The 20,495-nt window shown below is 43.4% G+C and overlaps 3 protein-coding genes across 3 annotated transcripts; all 3 read left to right on the top strand.

The window, feature by feature from the left end:
• Nucleotides 1–1,294: 1,294 nt before the first annotated feature.
• On the top strand, nucleotides 1,295–7,002 carry LOC101783471 (protein ZINC INDUCED FACILITATOR-LIKE 1). Its single transcript, XM_004960662.2, has 17 exons — nucleotides 1,295–1,506; nucleotides 2,054–2,094; nucleotides 2,847–2,907; nucleotides 3,017–3,119; nucleotides 3,210–3,312; nucleotides 3,408–3,461; nucleotides 3,566–3,628; nucleotides 3,736–3,785; nucleotides 3,882–3,957; nucleotides 4,448–4,624; nucleotides 4,736–4,823; nucleotides 5,170–5,255; nucleotides 5,331–5,438; nucleotides 5,903–5,947; nucleotides 6,025–6,113; nucleotides 6,476–6,519; nucleotides 6,637–7,002. The coding sequence occupies exons 1-17, from the start codon at nucleotides 1,335–1,337 to the stop codon at nucleotides 6,738–6,740; spliced, it is 1,464 nt and encodes a 487-aa protein (XP_004960719.1). The 5' UTR covers nucleotides 1,295–1,334; the 3' UTR covers nucleotides 6,741–7,002.
• Nucleotides 7,003–7,999: 997 nt separating this feature from the next.
• LOC101783070 (mugineic-acid 3-dioxygenase) lies at nucleotides 8,000–9,355 on the top strand. Its single transcript, XM_004960661.2, has 3 exons — nucleotides 8,000–8,197; nucleotides 8,304–8,873; nucleotides 9,001–9,355. Exons 1-3 carry the CDS (start codon nucleotides 8,003–8,005, stop codon nucleotides 9,259–9,261), a joined length of 1,026 nt encoding a protein of 341 aa, XP_004960718.2. The 5' UTR covers nucleotides 8,000–8,002; the 3' UTR covers nucleotides 9,262–9,355.
• A 4,623-nt stretch (nucleotides 9,356–13,978) lies between these two features.
• On the top strand, nucleotides 13,979–19,906 carry LOC101776184 (mugineic-acid 3-dioxygenase-like). Its single transcript, XM_022825191.1, is given in 3 exon segments — nucleotides 13,979–14,142; nucleotides 14,145–14,598; nucleotides 19,524–19,906. Coding segments are annotated over 3 exon segments (771 nt in total). The 5' UTR covers nucleotides 13,979–14,003; the 3' UTR covers nucleotides 19,702–19,906.
• Nucleotides 19,907–20,495: the final 589 nt, after the last annotated feature.

Genomic DNA, 20,495 nt, shown 5'->3' with positions numbered 1-20,495 from the left:
AAAGGTCCTCGTGGCTTTAGTACCGGGTCATGATACCACTCGGTACTAAATGGTAACTTTTAGTACCGGATAGTGCTATCACCCGGTATTAAAAGGTTTCTCCATAGTTACTTTAAAAGGAAAGTATATCTAACTCTATCACACGTGTTGTGTAGGCGGGATGGTAATGAAGCCTCGCGTGAGGCAGGAGGTCTGGGCGCAATACAAGTGTTATAAATAGTAAGATAGTGTTTTTTTATTGCTGTTGATCCTCCACTGAGCTAGCGACCGGTTCGAGATGAGAGACCACTGAAAAATTAAATAATGTTAAAAACAGAAGACGTTTCTTTGCGAATGCACTAGCTGCACAAACACTCAGAAAGCAAGCAACTGTTTCTGTATACGTGCATGCACACGGAAGAGACCAAACTTTAATTATTCTGAGAGGGGCCGGATGGACTATGGAATCCGACAGAGGTATAGCAATCTATGGGCTAGCAAACTTGTTTAATTAATTAGCTGCATGTTCTGGGGAGTTGGTTTTAGAGTGTCCCGTCCAATGAAAAGTCAAATAGTGTCTCTTTCATGTATGATATGATGCTGCAACACGCACACAGTGACGACACACATAGGTTGGTAGCCACTCCTGATCGATCGATCGATCGACGGCACATTTCATGTTGTCTCATGCAGACGGATCTTGCACGGAATGAACCTAGCAGCTATCTTACGTACTACGTTGACTCTGCAGCAGCAGGTAGTCCGTCTCTGCTGACAGCACCCATCAGCGCTGACACGCATCTTAACCATATGATAAATGACGACGGCCTCTCGTTACTCAGATATACTTGTTGCGTGCCCAACCAACCAAAACTAACCGTGTACGTATACAAACATAATAAAAAGATCTGCAGCTTCTTCATATTTGCTACTATTTAATTTGCTTGACATAAAAAAAAATGTGTGGCCTCAGTGATCTTCTGTCATTGTGCAGTGCCTGCTCACATATATGAAAAGATCATATCAGAATTCGTGCTGTGATTTGTCAGAGGGGGAAAAAATATGATACCCTAGCTATAGAGGCCGGCTGGCGGCAAGCTCGTTGCATGCTGCTCATCGGCCGACGCACGCCTGTATGGTGGCATGCGGGGTACAGAGACGTACAGACCCAGCTAGCTCTAGAACATGCATAGCTGACTAACAACAGTGATCGCCTCGCACCTGGCCGAGTAATACAGTCATCAGCATGGACTCTGATCTCCTATATAACCAGTTACCACTACACGCCTTGATCCTCTCACAAGGTAAGCGTGTAGTAAACGACCAACAAACCGAGGGCAAAGCCCTACTTGATCATGGGTGAGCAAATGCCTATCGGAACGGGTGAGGAGGCGCCCCCGACGCCGCCGGCGACGTCGCTGTACGTCTACGGCTGTCCCGGCTGCGCCATAGAGCGGAAGAAGGAGAGCAACAAGGGCATTCCCTACAAGGAGTTATTCTATGTCGCCATCACCACCATTGCCTCGGGTAGGACGAAGACCAAGTAGAGTATATATGTAGCGTTACCTAGCTAACTATGTAGATGGTAAACTGATCTCGTGCACGAAGGAACATAGACATTCCATGCCCTCTCTCTTTTGTTTTACTTCATGCATGCCCTGCCATAACCTCATTTTTCTTTCTTCAAACACATCCCATAACATGCCTTTAATTTATTCTAAACAACTCGAGCCAAGGCTATTTCTTCACTTTATAAGCAAAGAAGATTTTCTTAGTTATTTTTCAATTGTTTTGTACTGCATATATAGAAAGATTACAAGCCAGTCTAGCTACTCAATATTATTATTTCAATTCAACTGTTCGAATTAAAGATCTCATATAAACTTAATTACATTATAGTACATGATAGCATTATTTTTTGTTATACTTGTAATGATGCTTACAAGTACCATTATTTGCAATGCATGTACATTAGCTTTGTTCTAGCTGCTTAGGACTACTCTCTGTGTGTAATTAATATTATTCAATATGACTGATGTTTCATTTCCTGACACTGACAATATGTTCTTTTCAGCTTTACCAATATCATCTTTGTTTCCCTTCTTATACTACATGGTAGGTTCATCTCACTTCAATTTAAACATGTTTTTAATTAAGAGCAGCTTTAATTTATTCATAATTATAAGAATTAGGTTAATCGAGCACATGCCTCACTACCCTCTTATACTTGTCTGCACATTATTTAATCAATATATTAGTGCACGTGAAAGTTCAGACAATTGAGTGAACACTTACTGTAACAATTATCTCGATTTGAATATATCACGATCACAGCCATATGCATATAGCAATCAGGGTGTACATGCAGCTTATTTTCGAGAATAATACGCCCGAATAAGATCAAATAAACTAAATTAAGAGAGTTCATCTTACACAAACAAACTGAAACAACCATCCCCAGAAAACACAATGGAGTCTGTTGACCTAAATAGACAAACAATCAAGATGCAAGCTATCACATGGTACTCTTCCAGAACCGGTTATTTTTTTAATAGAGCTTACGCTATGAACAATTCTCGTCATCACTACACATGGATTTGTAAACTGTTTCTCAAGTATTCTACACACCTGAAATATATGGAACCAGACAATATAACCCACATAATATCGCATGCGCGCGCGCGCGCGCGCGTGTGTGTGTGTCCGCATGAGGTGTTGTCAAGTGCACATGTTCATCTCCCGAAAGAACAGAATAGGAGCAAGCAAAAATAAACAAAAGAATTGCTAGTCATGCTTCTTGCATCTTTTGCATATTGGAGCAGATATTCGCATATACAATTCAAGTTTGCCTTCTCTCCTGTTGATAGATCGAAGATCTGCATGTGGCAAAAACAGAACAAGATATTGGATTGTATGCTGGTTTTCTTGGTAAAAGAGTATTCCTGGTCATTTAAATAATGTAGTTATATACATCTTTTAGAAAATATACTTACACACAATTTGAAGCATATATGATGATGCTGTTTATGTTGTGTAGGTGCATCATACTTTGTTGGTAGATTTTTGTCCTCGCTCTTCTGGGGTTTAGTGGCTGATCGTATCGGGAGAAAACCGATCATTGTATTTTCTGTCCTCTCAGTGTGAGCAAAATCTTCTTGTTCTAGAAACTATCCTAATGCACTCCTATTTACATGAAAACTTTCGTAAGCATCGTAATAATGCTATTTTAGGGTTATATTTAACACTTTATTTGGAGTAAGTACAAAGTATTGGATGGCAATTACCACAAGATTGGTTCTCGGTGCTCTCAATGGCATGCTTGCGCCAATAAAGGTATTTGAGGATGCATATATGATCTGGCACCATTTATGTTGGCGACATTCTTCATATTATATGAATATAAGTGTGTTGTGGCTCATTGTTTGCAGGCTTATTCAATTGAGATTTGCCGTCCTGAACACCACGCTCTAGGGCTCTCAGTTGTAAATAAAAATAAACCCCACACTTTCATTATACATTTTATGTATCGGAAAAACTAGTTCTGTTCATTATTATTGCTCTATTTAACCTTGGTAACTGAACACAGGTAAGCACTGCTTGGGGCATAGGTCTTGTTGTGGGTCCATCCATTGGAGGCTACTTGGCACGGGTAGTGTTCTAGTATTTATTTTATTTCCCTTTTCTAGATGAAGATTTTGATTATTTTTGCAATAATGCAACAATATTCTGAAGTTTTTTCTCTCTTTCGTGTGTCAGCCTGCACAGCAGTATCCAAACATATTCTCTGATAATTCAATTTTTGGGAGGTATACCTTCTGTGTACGTAACTAATGAGATCAAGATATACTAAAAAATTCGAGCTATATAAATTATTGAAACTAACTGTATTTGCATTTTCTTAGGTTTCCATATCTCTTGCCATGCCTTTGTATTTCACTTTTCGCTGCTGTGGTTCTAGTAAGCTGCATATGGTTACCGGTATGTGATACTTGCTGTAATATTCACATGAAAGTTTAAAGAAAAATGACCCTTCTTGGTCGCTCAATAACTTAGTGACATAGCTTTCTGGTTGTTTCTAAACCAATCACTTCATTAAGACCCAGATATTAGTCAACAATAGGAGTATGGGAGCTTATAATCCTGTTGTCGATATGGTTGGATCTTAGAAGGGTTAGTATCCATTTGGAGCCAAACTTGAAACTTAAATGTTCAAAATAAAATTTGGAGGAGGCTTGTACAAAGAGCCTATCCTAAAATATGAAAGGATCAAATAAAAGAACTTTTCCATAAATGAATCAGTCACTGGCATGTCCTTATTGTTTTGTACATTCTGATAAGGAAACACAAAAGAAAAAAAAAGGAGATGACACTATACTATTTTTGCCTAGTTGATCTCAGGCTATATTGTTACATGACCAATGCAATTAATCATGAACAAGAAATTGTGCTTTTTTATATTGATTGCTAGGAGACACTTCATAAACACAAAAACATAGGCAGCAACGAGATAGAAATGTCCAGTGATCCAAGAACTCCACAGACAACTGATACACATGGGGGCAAAAGTTTATATAAGAATTGGCCATTGATGTCTTCTATCATTGCATACTGTGTTTTCACAGTTCACGACACAGCATACAGTGAGGTAATCTTTAAATATAGTTCATTTCTCCTCAAACTAACCAATGAATTGAATTAATCACAACATTACTATTATGGAACAACCTTTTTAATTTTTGTCAAATTTTTATATCAGATACTTTCATTGTGGACCATAAGTGACAGAAAGTACGGTGGACTAAGCTTTTCATCTAAAGAAGTTGGCCAACTTCTTGCAGTTGCTGGTATAACAATGACACTAACTGTACAGCTTTGTATTAGGACCATTTGTAAAATGCTGAAAAATGTTCCATTTATGTTAATGTTAATAAAAACTGTAATGAAATTCGGGAACACCCTGTGATGGAAAAAAGGAAAACATTTTTTTTGTTAACCATGCTACTTCACTAGATAGTACACAACCACCCATGCTACTTGACCATCAAACACACCACGCCATATATATTGCCTCTAAGATGTACATAGTTATATGTACTACAATATATGACTGTCCTATATTATACCTGGTATCAGGGGTTTGTTACTATTATTCTCTAAAACCTTGGATATTAATTACACATTCAATTATAGGTGCTGGACTTATGGTGTATCAACTATTCATCTACAGACCACTCCACAAATTTATGGGATGCGTCAATTCATGCCGTGCTTCATCTGTGAGTAACGTACCTGCAATAAAACAAAATGTATAATTCTCATATCCATTAACTATTTACTTTCACTCTCTGCAGGCCCTATCCATACCACTTCTTGCTGTGTTTCCTTTCATGACACACCTATCAGGGTATAGACTTGGACTAGCTCTTTATTTTGCTACCATTGTGAAAGCTGCTCTCGGTGTAAGTATTCAGACCTATTCCTCTATTCAATATTGATCTTGAATGCAAATAAAGAAAGAAGAAAAAGACTTACATTTCTAGTCCCCATACAATGGATAATATTATATACAACATGAAAAAATCAAAATGGATATGATATAATGCCCCATAAACAAAGTTAAATTTCTCAATATTACGACTGTTATGGGGAAAATATTTTCTTGAACTAATACAGTCTTTATACAATGAAATATATAGCATTATTTTCATTTTAAATTTTATATGTGCCCTCAATATAATGCATCGTATCCTTCATTGGTCCTTGAAATGCCTGAAAGTTATCTTGGAAATTATCATGGAAAATATTATGATCAAATATTTATATTTTTACTCTTTTGACAAATGCCTGAAAGTTATCTTCGAAATTATCATGGAAATTATGTCATGCTCCATGCTAACTTTACACATTTGACAAACGTGATCAGATAACTATCCTGACAGGCACTTCACTTCTGCAGAACTATGCCGTGGCAAGTATCAATTAATTTATTAGCTGAGTTATTTGAAATGCTACATATTTAGCTAATTTAATTATGTGCAAAAACAGCCACAAAGTCAAAGAGGCGCTGCAAATGGCATAGCTACAACCGCAATGTCCTTCTTCAAGGCTATTGGTCCCGCTGGAGCAGGCGCTTTGTGAGTATCTGTCATCAGCATATCCAGATTTCCTTTAAGACCAACTAATGTTTGAAAAAAATATAAAGTGCACAAGAAAAGTTAAGCCTCACAGTTAAACAGTATCTTCATGAAGGTGGCCTCCTGTAATCCTAGCAAATACATGACCTGAAAATATTATATTCATGGCAATTAATAAGAATGCTAATTAAGTTGACGACGGATAATAAAATATTATGTAGAGTCAAAATGGTACACGTCATCTTTAAGTGCGACAGTTCCTTTTTTCCCCCTAATACCACAAGAGTTTGTATTAGGTTCAGATGCATATGGTCGTGCATTATATTTAACAGAAATCTTATTTGCAAATTTTCTGAATGTAGATTCTCGTGGACCCAAAAGCGCCAACATGCTGCCTTCTTTCCGGGTACTTATATATGTAAATTTGTATAGTATATGGTTTAATTTCTTCTTTTTGCCACCACCACATCTTTTTATTCTTTCTGCAAATCCTGACAGAAGATTTGTTCCATTAATCATGCAGGGGATCAAATGTTGTTTTTGGTTCTCAACGTTGTCCAATGTATTGGGCTCGTGATGACCTTTAAGCCATTCCTAGCAGTACCACAACACTATGATCTGAAGTAGGTGCTAGAACTCCGAGCAACAGAATAATGGTGAATTTGCATTTTAGCTCCCAAAAACGAGCATGAGTGCCGTACAAGATAATTATGTAACACCAAAAGCTGTGTGTTGTACCAAGCAAAAATAGCCACATCAACTCTTATGATGTATATTGTCTTTTGTTATTCCAGTCCTAAGTTGGCGGTCATAGTTGTCTGTGCTCAAGTTAGAACTGGAATAGCGTTTGATCTTGAATTCCACGAAACATGAGATGCTTTGTGCAAAATTTCACTCTATTTTCTTGTCGTCCATTATACGAATAGCAAGAATTGTGCCCTGGCAAGAAATAACTAAACAGCTCCTTTTCTTTGACTTACTGAACTCCAATCCTACAGCTGTGCCTTGGTACGTGAATATATTAAAAATAACATGAACAATACTAAACTAAATTATGCAACGACTGCCAACTCTCGTGAAAAGTGTTTCATTTGACACCAACTTTAATTTCTGCGCAAGTCATTTGATACTGCAACTCATGTCCTTCACATCGTTTTGATGCTAAGCCCTGAAACAGAAATCAAAATCAACTTCATGGTTGGACTGGATATGAATGAACAGAGTTTATGTTTCAACGCCGACCATGCATCTTTTCTCTAGCTTTCCATAAAAACACAGGAGTAGAACGTGTACACGACAAAAAGCCTCTTGGCAGCAATAAGAACTGAAGAGTCCAACAAATTTTTGGGATGGCGGCATGGAGAGATTCAGAATTAAATAAGAGTTGGACGGTGTGAATGAATGAGATTAGTTCCTGGTTCTCCGGCCCATTATCGGCCCATCTCTATGGTTGGAAGGATGCCGTACTGGGGACGCGGGCCTGGCCCAAGATCTTAGCTTATTTCGCGGCCTAGTTGACGACTCTCCTCCATATAAATGTATTTTTTGTTCCATGTGACAAACAGCATTTTTCTTTAAAATTTTTAATTATTTTTGTTCGGACCAATAAACAGAAATTAGAGAGAACGAATCTACTAGGGAATGACATTTGGAACCAGGTACGTACTTGCCATAGTGTTCATACCTGATATGATAATATTGGTGTGATCAATAGCCAACTGCATGGATTGACGACTAATTATTAAATACCTTCAATTGACGAGACAGATAGATGGGCCAAAATACACTATGTATAGGGGAAAACAATTCCTTTTTCGCTCTCTGCCAACCTTCTTTTCTTTTCCCGGACTCTATCTCGACAGCAGCTCTGTGTCTTGGTACGAGCATCCATGGAGAACAAGAACATGCTCCAGCTGCTCCCAACCCACACGTCGGCGATCCCGGACTGCTTCGTCCTGCCGGCCGACCAGCTCAAGGCGGCCACCATCGCCGCTGTCTTGCTGCCCGTCATCGACATGTCCCGCGGCCGAGACGAGGTCCGCCGCGCCATCCTCGACGCCGGCAGGGAGCACGGCTTCTTCCAGGCAAGTTGCTCGATCGACCTCAAATCTCGATAACGTACAGAAACAAATCCCAGTTCGCATCACAATTATATATATTGACCAGCCGGTGGTACGCTATGTGCTGCAGGTGATCAACCACGGCGTCCCCGAGCAGGTGCTGCGGGACATGGAGGCGGTGTGCCACGAGTTCTTCCAGCTGCCGGCGGCGGACAAGGCGGAGTTCTACTCGGAGGACAAGAGCAAGCCCAACAGGCTCTTCTCCGGCACGAACTACGAGACCCTCGGCGAGAGGTACTGGCGCGACTGCCTCCGCCTCGTCTACCCCTTGCCCTCCGGTGACACCTCGGGCTGGCCCCACAAGCCACTGAGGCTCAGGGAGGTTGTTGGGAACTACACCGGGCTGGCAAGAGGCCTGGCCATGGAGATCCTGCAGCTGCTGTGCGAGGGCCTGGGCCTCCGCCCCGACTACTTCGTCGGGGACATCAGCGGCGGCCGCGTGGCCCTCGACATCAACAGCTACCCGCCGTGCCCGGACCCGAGCAGGACGCTGGGCCTGCCGCCGCACTGCGACCGGGACCTCATCACCGTTCTCCTCCCCGGCGCTGTCCCCGGCCTCGAGGTCGCCTACGAGGGCGACTGGATCAAGGTCCAGCCAGTCCCCAACTCCTTCGTCGTCAACTTCGGCCTGCAGCTCGAGGTAACTGATCATTCAGCTTTAATTTTTTAGTAAGACCACCTTTGCTTCAATGCAAATTGTTCATCATTCAGCTTATTGCTGCCTTGCTGATCGGTTGTTCTTTCTTTGCACGTACGTATACGCGCAGGTTGTGACCAACGGGATGCTGAAGAGCGTGGAGCACCGCGCGGCCACCAACTCGGCGGAGCCGCGGATGTCGGTGGCGACGTTCATCGTGCCGGCGGACGACTGCGTCGTCGGCCCTGCGGAGGAGTTCGTCGGCGAGGACAACCCACCGCGCTACCGCACCATGAGGGTCCGCGACTTCAAGCGCATGCACAACGTTGTCAATCTGGGGTCCTCGCTCAACCAGATCACTAACCTCAAGAACAACCAGAAGGGTATATGATGAAGCAAAACCGCAAGTCTTTCTCTTGTCATGCCAAGTTCCCATGCCTCTGAGGTGGCGTTGCATTGGCGGATGGGTCGTCTCAGTTACATCTAGCTGCGGCTGATGAGATGTGGTAATATGTTGTCATGCTACTGTAGTACTGTTTGAGGTATAACAGTAAAGGTGTTTGAACAAATAAACACGAATTAACAAAATGAGTTTATTGTCACATATGTACTTACATTCCTTTTTTACGGCGAAACAACACACACACACACACACACACACACACACACACACACACACACACACACACACACACACATATGGTTCTAGTTCAGACTACTTTGGCCAACTCAGTGACTGTACAGTGGCTCCAAAGCTTAACTAACATGACCAACTAACCCAACTTTAAAAGGACGACTTGGGTACAAGTGCGCAGCAGCTAGGCTTCTAAACATTCATCCATAGCTCCAAGTTTAATTCACTTTATATATGTGTGTGTGTGATACTCTGAAGTCGGCTTCATCTAGTTTGGAGTCTGGATGACAAAGTTATGATAATGGGAGATTATTCCAAAAAACCGTACCGACCGGTTTTACAAAACTCGGGCACCCAGTTTTCTCTTGGCAGATTTTGTTCAATTTAAAGCGCATATATACGGACTCTAGATAAGGCAAGACCTCCCACCCAATAAATATGAAGGATCATGACCGACTAAAAGGTATTCAATCACACGTATCAAACACTTTTTATCTTCTTTCCCTAATCCTTTTCCCACCCCCATGTGATTATTTCCTCTTGCCTTATTGCTTGCGCAGGCATTCTAGATGGCCTGCTGAGCCTAAGAGGGGTTCTACAAATTGATAAATGGTTGAGCTCCAAGTAGTGCGAAGAGAGGGACACCAGAATCATGCTTTCAAAGAAGTGGTGGCATTGATTGTACAAGTTCGTGGAGAGGGCTGGACGAGTAGAATGAGGGAAAGCGGCTCATCAAGAAAAAAACAAGATCTTGGACATAATACTCTAAGAAAAAAAGCTAGTCGATTTAAAACGTATTTCATAATATATACGGACTCTAAATAAGTCAAGACCTCCCAATAAATATGAAGGATCACGACCGACTAAAGATATCCAATCACACGTATAAAATACTTATATCCACTTATATATTTTTATCTTTTTTTCTCATGAAGGGTGAGTTCATTGAACTCTTTATTTGCCATTTGTCTATAGGCATGTTACCATGGGATTTTTGGGTGATTATGGTGGCCTGGCGCATGGGTGTCAAGTTGGGTGGACAAGCCGTGTTCCTGGACGACAGCGAGGATGTAGGGCGCAGGGATGAATGGTGGTTCTCGTCTCTCTGGACGTGCTCTCATCGCCATTGCTGCAGCAACAGGTGTTGCACGGCACCTGGGTGTGTCATGTCATCATGTCGAGGAAGGGAGGACAGGAAAGAGGAATCAGCCACATGGGTTGGGTGACCATTAGGGCTAGGGATGGCAAACAGGCCGCAGGGCAAGGAGCTGGTGGGCCTGGTCGACAAAAGAAAAAGGAAAAAGGTCCTATTCACCTTCCTTGATTATGGGTTGAGTTCATGTTTTTTCCCTCTACTCGAGAAACCGTATATTCTAACTCCTCGTACTTATGAAATCAGACAGGGGACCACCTTGACCCAAATGCACTTTGGTTTTGGCCGACGTGGTGACACATAATGCACACGTCATCAATCCTACATGTCCCGGACCCATATGTCAGTGCCTCTCCCTCTCTCCTTGCTCCCCCATTTATTTCTATCTCCTTTCAATAATGACATGAATTTAATCCTTAAACTATTGATCATACCTAATAAACCGGTTATTTTCACTCGTGCTTTGCATTTTGGATGATATTCTATTTTTACAAGAAATTGGACCTAAAGTAACATTTTTGGATAAAGCCTGAAGTGAGCAACGAGCCAGATGAAAACGAGAACCAAAGGGCCCAGAAAGGGCCTGGGCCGATCGGGCCAGGGCTCCCTGGCCTCCCCTGATGCTCAACTTTGGGAAGCAATCCTCCGAGGTGACTTAGGGGTTAAGAATTTGAAGATATGGCAAGGACTACTTTGGGATCAAGGATGAATCAAAGAGGATCAAGTGAAGATATGGAAAGTCAATGAAGATCAATCTCTCCCCGAAGCTACTGATGTGCCAGGCCCACATGCAAGTGAAAAGAAGACTCCAGAGTATCCAGGTAGACTTGGGGACAAAGCAGAGCGTGAGAGGGCAAAAGGAAGGTCCAGGACGATCGGCCTGGACCCTCCGTGGCCAATCGACCTTGGGGTTTCCTTCGCCCCATCGCCTTCCAATTTTTACCACGTGCCCTCTAGACTATAAATACCCCCAAAACTACCGAGCACCAAGGGGAAGTTGAGGTACACGGCGTGAAGCAGTAGAGAAGCAGAAGGAGCTTAAGGGACACCACTTCGGAGAGTCGATGGCCGTGCAGTTGTCAGGGGTTAGTGTAGGCGAGCCTCTGCCAGCGCGATCACCCTGCGAGGAAGATCACGCTGGAGTTTTGGAGCTAGGAGTCATCAAGATCAAGGTAGGATCCCGGTGGTGTTCTTGTTATGTACAATCATTCATGGTGAAGTAATAGATCTATTCATTTTCTCAACTATCTAAGTATCTTCTTCTATGATTTTATGCTCTATCGGGTTTGCTATTTTTTAATGTATGAATCGATGATAAATTTCTTAGGATGTTCTTGTGGTCATGGTGACCAAATTTGCATGCCTGACCTACCGATGAGTATGACATGTTCTTTTGATCGTGCCCTTAATCTACCTACGCTGATAGAGATGATGGTGACGGAGTCTTTCTTGTATAAGGTAGGGTTTTCGGGAGCTAGACCGAAGGTGTAGATTTAAATATGCTTTTTACTAAGATCGATCTATGTTGCTTTGCTATCTATGCTCGGAATTACAACATGCATAGTCTAGGTTACTCTAGATTGGTTACCTCTGCTCTATCTGTTATCTGTCTGTACATACCTAGTAGATTAGATCTCAATCTCTCATAAACAACTAAGTTCTACTAACAATGCTAGTTAAAATAGATCTATTGCTATGAGTTCCACGGATTGTTAAACCTTGGGGGAGTACTCTGAGGATAGAACTATAACATATCCGTGCGCTTGCAGTTCACAATTGGCATGCTAACAACCATCAACACGGTGTCACATACACCCTCCTCAAAGGACAAGACGACCTCGTCGGTTCAACTCACCTACACATGGTCAAATATGCAGGAAAGGTCCCTCTTAGCGCACGACCGTACATAAAGTGCCGGTGCCATATGCCATGTTGTGTGTCCCCTCCGGGCCCACACGCGCTATGCACCATATGGCCACACACTGACTTGTACACGCAACTGCGAGGGCAGGCCAAAGCCGCACTGTCCAGCCCTTCCGAGTGGTGGGCACGCATAGACATAGCACCCTAGTTACACTTTCGTCCTCGCTTCGTGTAAAAGGGTTAACCTGATACCCTTGCTCAACTAGCAAGGTGGTACTAAACGTGTGCATCTGTGCTCATGGGCCACTACTGGGCCATATCCAATTTGGGTCGGGTGTCACAAGCCATGATGAGCCGCTGTCGCACTAAGAGCGGATGATATTGTCCCGGGATCGGTATGGAGAATATAATAAATCTACAATATCAAATTTGTTTCATTGAATTCACTATGAAATATATTTTGAAATTACATATATTTGATAGTATCGATGTTATATTTTTCCGTAAATTTGGTCAAAATTGATAAGTTTGACTAAGGACAAATCAAATATGTCATGTAAAAATACAGAGGGAGTAATAAACAAATTTATAAATTATTTACGGCTTGCTGATATACTGATTAACGCACAAGACATGCACGCAAAACAATTTCTAGTTTTAAATTGGATGCATGCATGCAACAACATTACAACAATGAAGAAGCACATGTATGGATTATCCTTATGCATATTTTCTGTTCCATTGTCAAAATATTTACCTGCTCTGAAATATCAAACAAGGTTGGTAAGGTAGCTAATAAATTGAACAAGGTCGTAGAATATAACTAGCTTTCCATTTCAAACTGCGTGTATCAACTGGTACGTAGCAAAATCCGACAAGGACAGCCGACCTGCTGCCGGCTCCCATACACGACGAGGATTTATGCGGCAACTCTCTCTCTCTCTCTCTCTCTCTCGCGCGCGCGCGCGCTCGCATGCTTCTTGCTGCCCGGAGCATCGTCGTCCCACTCCGCGGCCACGCCTACAAAACACGGCTCGCCGGAGCGGCGAAATGATCGGATCAGAACACGAGCGAGCAATTCGATCGAGCACCTCTAGCAAGCAAGCTCCTCCGATCTGTCATCCATGGCGAGCACGCTGAACCTGACCCCGGTGCACGCGCCATCGATCCCGGACTGCTTCCTCTTGCCGGCCGATCAACTCCGCCCAGCCACCGCCGCTGTCTCCCTACCCGTCGTCGACATGTCCTGCGACCGCGACGAGGTCCGCCGCGCCATCCTCGACTCCGGGCTCCGGCAAGGAGTACTGCCTCATCCAGGCGAGTTGCTCGATCGATCGATCGAGATCGATCTCAACAATATAACCAATTAATCCCAATCCCATCCCAAATATCTGCAGTATATATCAGAATTGACCAGAACGTGCGTGCTGAATTATATTGCATTTGCATGCAGGTGGTGAACCATAGCATCTCTGAGCAGGCGATGCGGGACATGGAGGCGGTGTGCCACGAGTTCTTCCAGATGCCCGCGGAGGACAAGGCTGAGTTTTACTCTGAAGACGAGAGCATTCGCAACAGGCTCTTCTCGGGCTCCAGCTTCGAGACCCTCGGCGAGAAGTACTGGCTGACGTCCTCGAGCTCCTGTACCCCCTGCCCTCCGGCGACACCTCGGGCTGGCCCCACAAGCCGCAGAGGCTCAGGGAGGTTGTTGGGAACTACACTGGGCTGGCAAGAGGCCTGGCCATGGAGATCCTGCAGCTGCTGTGCGAGGGCCTGGGCCTCCGCCCCGACTTCTTCGTCGGCGACATCAGCGGCGGCCGCGTCGTCGTCGACATCAACTACTACCCGCCGTGCCCGGACCCGAGCAGGACGCTGGGCCTGCCGCCGCACTGCGACCGGGACCTCATGACCATCCTCCTCCCCGGCGCCGTCCCTGGCCTCGACATCGCCTACAAGGGCGGCTGGATCAAGGTCCTCCCCGTGCCAAACTCCATCATCATCAACTTCGGCCTGCAGCTCGAGGTCGTCACCAACGGGTTGCTCAGGGGCGTGGAACACCGCGCCAGCACCAACTCTGTGTTAAACGCTACGGTTGAGGAACAACGACGTAAACAAGATCAATCGTAGAGAGACACGAGATTTAATGTGGAAAACTTTCAGAGGAAAAAACCATGGGCGCCAGCCAGCAACAATCTTCACTATATCTGGGTGAGGTTACAAGAGCTGGAGATTTACAACTTGGGGATACCCTGCCTTCCCGTATAGAAGTCTATGATACATCTTTTCTACGAGGGAGGTGGTCCATATATATAGGGAGAAAATCCCCACAGCCTCGTCTATTAGCAATATGGTACTAATAGATGGTATAGTCACTCTAAACGCTAATGGGCTGCTTCGCTTCAGCCCGCTACACTTCAGCCCAAGAATTTGGATCATAACCCAACAAACTCCACCTTGAGATAAATTCCTTCTTGTAGCATAAAACGAACATTCACCCTGAAATAAACAAAGAAAACACCTTCGACGCCAAATAGCCTCTTGGGCTAAACAGTAATACCAAGTAAGCTTGAGCAAAGCTCAAACTTAGCAACATGAACTGGCTTTATGAACATATCAGCAAGATTTTCATGAGTGCTAATCTTAATCTTGCATACCTTCAGCTTGCCCTTTGCAACAATATCTCTAACCTAATTATATTTAATCTCAATGTGCTTTGTCCTCTCATGAAACATCTGATCTTTAGTGAGATAAATTGCACTTTGGCTATCACAAAATAGGTTAATGAAAGAATCAACTCCAACAATTTCAGCAAACAAACATTTTAGCCAAACTGACTCTTTACTTGCTTCACAAATAGCCATATATTCTGCTTCAGTGGTGGACAGCGCAACAACATCCTGCAAATGTGCCTTCCAGCTCACAGCACAACCTCCAATGGTAAAAACATAACCTGTGAGCGATCTTCGCTTATCCAAATCACCAGCATAATCTGAATCAACATAGCCAACGAGTCCTTTTTCAGTTCTGCCAAACTTCAAACAAGCATCCGATGTGCCTCGCAGGTACTTGAAAATCCACTGAACGGCCTTCCAATGCTCTTTACCAGGATTATCCAAATATCTACTGACCATACTCATAGCATAAGATAAATCCGGATGAGAGCAAACCATGGCATACATCAAAGAACCAACAGCACTAGCATACAGAACTCTGGACATGTACTCAACTTCCTCATCAGTGTTAGGACAGTGTAAAGCTGACAATTTAAAATGAGGTGCAATGGGAGTACTAACAGGCTTTGAATCATGCATGTTGAAACGATGAAGTACTTTCTGAATATAATTTTGCTGATTAAGAAATAATAAACCAAAAGCACGGTCTATAGTAATTTCCATACCTAGAATTTTCTTAGCAGCACCAAGATCCTTCATGTCAAATTCACTGCTCAACTGAGCCTTTAATGCAGTGATTTCTTTCTTACTCTTGGCAGCAGTCAGCATATCATCAACATATAACAACAAGTATACAGGTGATCCATCAACAAATTTAATGTAGATACAACTATCATAATCAGATCTCTTAAAGCTATTTGACAACATAAATGAATCAAACCTCTTATACCACTGACGAGGAGACTATTCCAAACCATATAAGGACTTCTTCAATTTGCAAACATGATCCTCCTTACCAGGTACTATGAACCCTTCTAGCTGGTCCATGTATATCTCCTCCTCAAGCTCTCCATGCAAGAATGTTGTCTTCACATCTAGCTGCTCAATCTCAAGATCACGCATAGCAACAATGCTAAAGAATGTACGGATTGAGCTATGCTTCACAACTGGGGAGAACACATCATTGTAATCAACACCTAAAATCTGTCTGAAACCTTTAGCTACTAACCTTGCCTTAAACCTCGGAGGCTCACTAGGAGATACACCCTCCTTCCTCTTGAAGATCCATTGCAACGCACGGTCTTCTTATTTTTAGGCAAACACACCACGTCCCATGTGCCATTTTTCTCCAGGGACTGCATCTCTTCTTGCATAGCTGAGATCCACTTCTCGCGGTCTCTAGAAATAATGGCTTCAGTGTACGTGGCCGGCTCATGAGTGTTCTCCACCTGTTCAGCACAACTAAAAGCATAATGAATCAAATTACACTCTTCAATCAATCGGGATCGAGGGCCACAACTCCTCTTTGCTCTGCAAACTGCAATAGGCTGATCGTCTTACTGCAAAACAAGAGGTGAGTGCTGAACAGTATCAATAGTGTCATCAACAAATTCATCTTCGTGATCATCCATGTGCTCCACCTGCGCGCTCACATTATGCTGCTCATCATCAGATCTGTTTGGTACAATATCTATGGTCAAACTGTCAGTAAACATCACAGATTCATTAAAAACTACACTCCTGCTCATGAAAGTCTTTCTTGTTTCAGGATTCCATAGCTTATATCCTTTTACTCCAGAACCATAACCAAGAAATAGACACTTAATAGCTTTAGGCACCAATTTTCCATTATCAACATGAGCATAAGCAGTGCAACCAAAAACTTTCAGCTGTGAATAATCAGCAGGCATACCAGACCATACCTCAATAGGAGTTTTCTTGTTGAGTGGAATAGAAGGCGACTTGTTGATCAAATAGCATGCAGTGTTGGCGGCCTCTGCCCAAAAACGCTTGCTCATCTTCGCGTTGGACAGCATGCAACGAGCCTTCGATATGATGGTTCTGTTCATGCCCTCAGCCACACCATTCTGCTACGGAGTGTACGGAAGGGTACGATGCCTCACAATGCCTTCCTTCCTGCAATAATCATTAAACTCATGCGAGCAAAATTCACCACCATTATCAGTACGAAGCAGCTTCACCTTCTTCTCAATTTGCCTTTCTATCATTACTTTCCACTCTTTAAAAGCAGCAAATGTATCATCTTTACCTTTCAGAAAATAAGGCCATACTTTTCTAGAGTAATCATCAATGATAGTTAGCATATAATTTGCACCACCATACGAGGTCTTACGAGAAGGTCCCTACAAAGTTGCATGTAAATACTCAAGTATACCTTTGGAGCGATGTACTGCGGCATTGAACTTTACCCTCTTGTGCTTACCAAAAATGCATTGCTCACAGAAGTTCATCTTACTTTGAGTGCAACTATCCAGCAGGTTTCTCTTCATTAATTCTGCCATACCAAGTTCACTCATGTGCCCAAGACGCTTATGCCAAAGGTTAGTATTATTATCAGTGACAGTAGCAGTCGTAGCGGAACCATGCAAAGTACTTACTCTAAGCACATATAAGTTGGCAGAATTCATATCACCAACCATGTAAACGAGAGCACCTCTTAATACCTTTAAAACTCCATCTGAAGCGGAGTATTTGTACCCATCATCATTAAGTGTGCTGAGGGAGATGAGATTTCTTGCCATCCTTAGTATATGTCGCACATTGTCTAGCGTGCGAACCATGCCATCATGTGACCTGATCTGAACAGATCCAATGCCCACGATCTCACATGGGTTGTCATCTCCCATGTGTACGACATCTCCACTCTGCACAGGCTTATAAGAACTAAACCATTCTCTGTTAATGCAGATATGAAACGAACATGCTGAATTGAGTATCCATTCATCATAACTAGGAACACAACCAGCAAATGTGACAAGGCAATCTCCCGAATCAATACTATCAGCACCGGAGACCACAGAGGCATTACCTTCAGATTTATTTTTCTATTGATATGCGGCATTCCTCTTCTCCTTATTCTTTACCTTATAACAGTCCTCAATGAAGTGGTTGGTTCTTATTCTTTACCTTATAACAGTCCTCAATGAAGTGGTTGGTTCGTTTTCTTGCAGTACTTGCAGAACTTCTTATCCCTAGACTTTGAACATCCTCTACCATGCTGGCTCTTGTCGCGATTATTGTTGTCGTAGGACTTCTGCTCAGATCTGCCCCTGACCTGCAACGCTTCGCCCTTGGAGGACGACGACTCACCCTGCACCATACCTTTTATCTTCTCCTTACTTTGGAGCACCTCATGAACCTCTGCTAGGGTTAGTTCATCACGGTTTAACAATATGGTGTCACGAAAATTTGAATATGAACTGGGCAGTGAGCATAGTAACAAAAGATCTAAATCCTCATCATCAAATTTTACCTCCATGGACAACAAATTGGCCACGATCTCCTTAAAGACCAATATGTGGTTCATCACCAATCCACCTTCCTGCAACTTGTGCGAGAACAACTTCATCTGCATCTGCATCTTACTGGTAAGATCTTTTGACATGCAGATCGATTCCGGTATCAAGCAAAGTTCTGCAGCAGTTTGCACCTGCAGCACTTCTTGCAAGATATCATTAGAAATATGAAGTTGAATGAGCGACAGAGTCTAACGATCTTGACGTTTCTCCTCAGGAGTCCATTCTTCCTTCTTCTTCCCGAAGCAAACAAGCGCCTCATCCAGATCCTGTGATTGGGCGAGTATCGCCCTCATCTTCACTTGCCACAACGAGAATCTCATCTTGTAGTCGAGTAGCGGTAGATCAAACTTCATCGACGCCATTGCGTTGCCCCGATCTAAAAAACTCAACTCTGATGCCACTTGTTAAACGCTACGGCGGAGGAACGACGAAGTAAACAAGATCAATCGCAAAGAGACACGAGATTTAACGTGGAAAACCCTCCCAATGCGAGAGGAAAAAACCACGGGCGCCAGCCAGCAACAATCTTCACTGGGTGAGGTTACAAGAGCCAGAGATTTACAACTTGGGGATACCCTAACTTGGGGTCTTCCCGTATAGAAGTCTATGATACATCTTTTATACGAGGGAGGTGGTCCATATATACAGGGAGGAAAAACCCCCACAGCCTCGTCTATTAGCAATATGGTACTAATAGATGGTGTAGTCCCTCTAAACGCTAATGGACTGCTTCACTTCGGCCCGCTTCACTTCAGCCCAAGAATTTGGATCATAACCCAACACTCGGCCAAGCCGCGTTCCGACGAACGATTGCGTCGTCGGCCCCGCGGAAGAGTTCGTCAGCGAGGACAACCATCCGCGCTACCGCACCCTCACCGTCGGCGAGTTCAAGCGCAAGCACATCGTCGTCAACCTGGGGTCCTCCATCAACCAGGTCGCCGACCTCGAGAACATCCAGAAGGTGATGTGAGAGCTAGCAGAACCGCAACAAGTTTTATTTCCATGTATCAGTTACTACATGATCTATCAGCTGAGATGTACACATGTGACCCCATCGTACGGTCGCGTGCCGTGTTCGTGATACGTACGAACCAATAAAAGCCACAAGTGATAAATTATATATTGGTGTTGTAACAGTGACGAAAGTGAGGGTGTTTGAACTAAATAAACAAGAATTATTGTCGATGTGGATTATGCTAAAAAATCATGTCCTACTTACACTTTTTTTGTACGGTCGCAACAAAATATAGCTAGGGCCTACGGGGCTACTGAATGTGGTTCCAGTTCAGACTACTTTGGTCAACTCGATCGGTCTGAGCTGCTAGTGGTGTTGGTCTGTTGGATTGGAAATGGTTTCTCACTGCAAGTGATAATAGCAAGGCTTCTCGATACGCCGCCCGGCCGCGATGAGGAGAGCCTCCCACACACTGGACCTTCGACACTCTCAGTTCCTTCCTGCGAACTAGATCTTATTACAGCTCGAGGCACTCGCTCATGCTCATGTGGCCTCTGCACGCCACCGCCGCTCTCGCGCCAGCTGCACATACCGTTGCAGCCTCCTCGAATCCACTGCACGTTGTCACTGCCTATCCCTCCAACACAAGGATATAGCTAGCGGTATTTGGTTCATGATATTTGCCACCGTTACATGAGGATAGTATACTATATTATATAGAGTGGGAAATTGCTCTTTGTGAGTGGTGTAGAGTGTACTCATGTATCCTCCCAGAATCTAGTTTGGAAACCATCTTTAATCTTGAAGGT

This window comes from Setaria italica, chromosome III, assembly GCF_000263155.2.
Source record: "Setaria italica strain Yugu1 chromosome III, Setaria_italica_v2.0, whole genome shotgun sequence".
Lineage (NCBI taxonomy): Eukaryota > Viridiplantae > Streptophyta > Magnoliopsida > Poales > Poaceae > Setaria > Setaria italica.
This window is presented reverse-complemented; position numbering and strand designations above follow the sequence as displayed.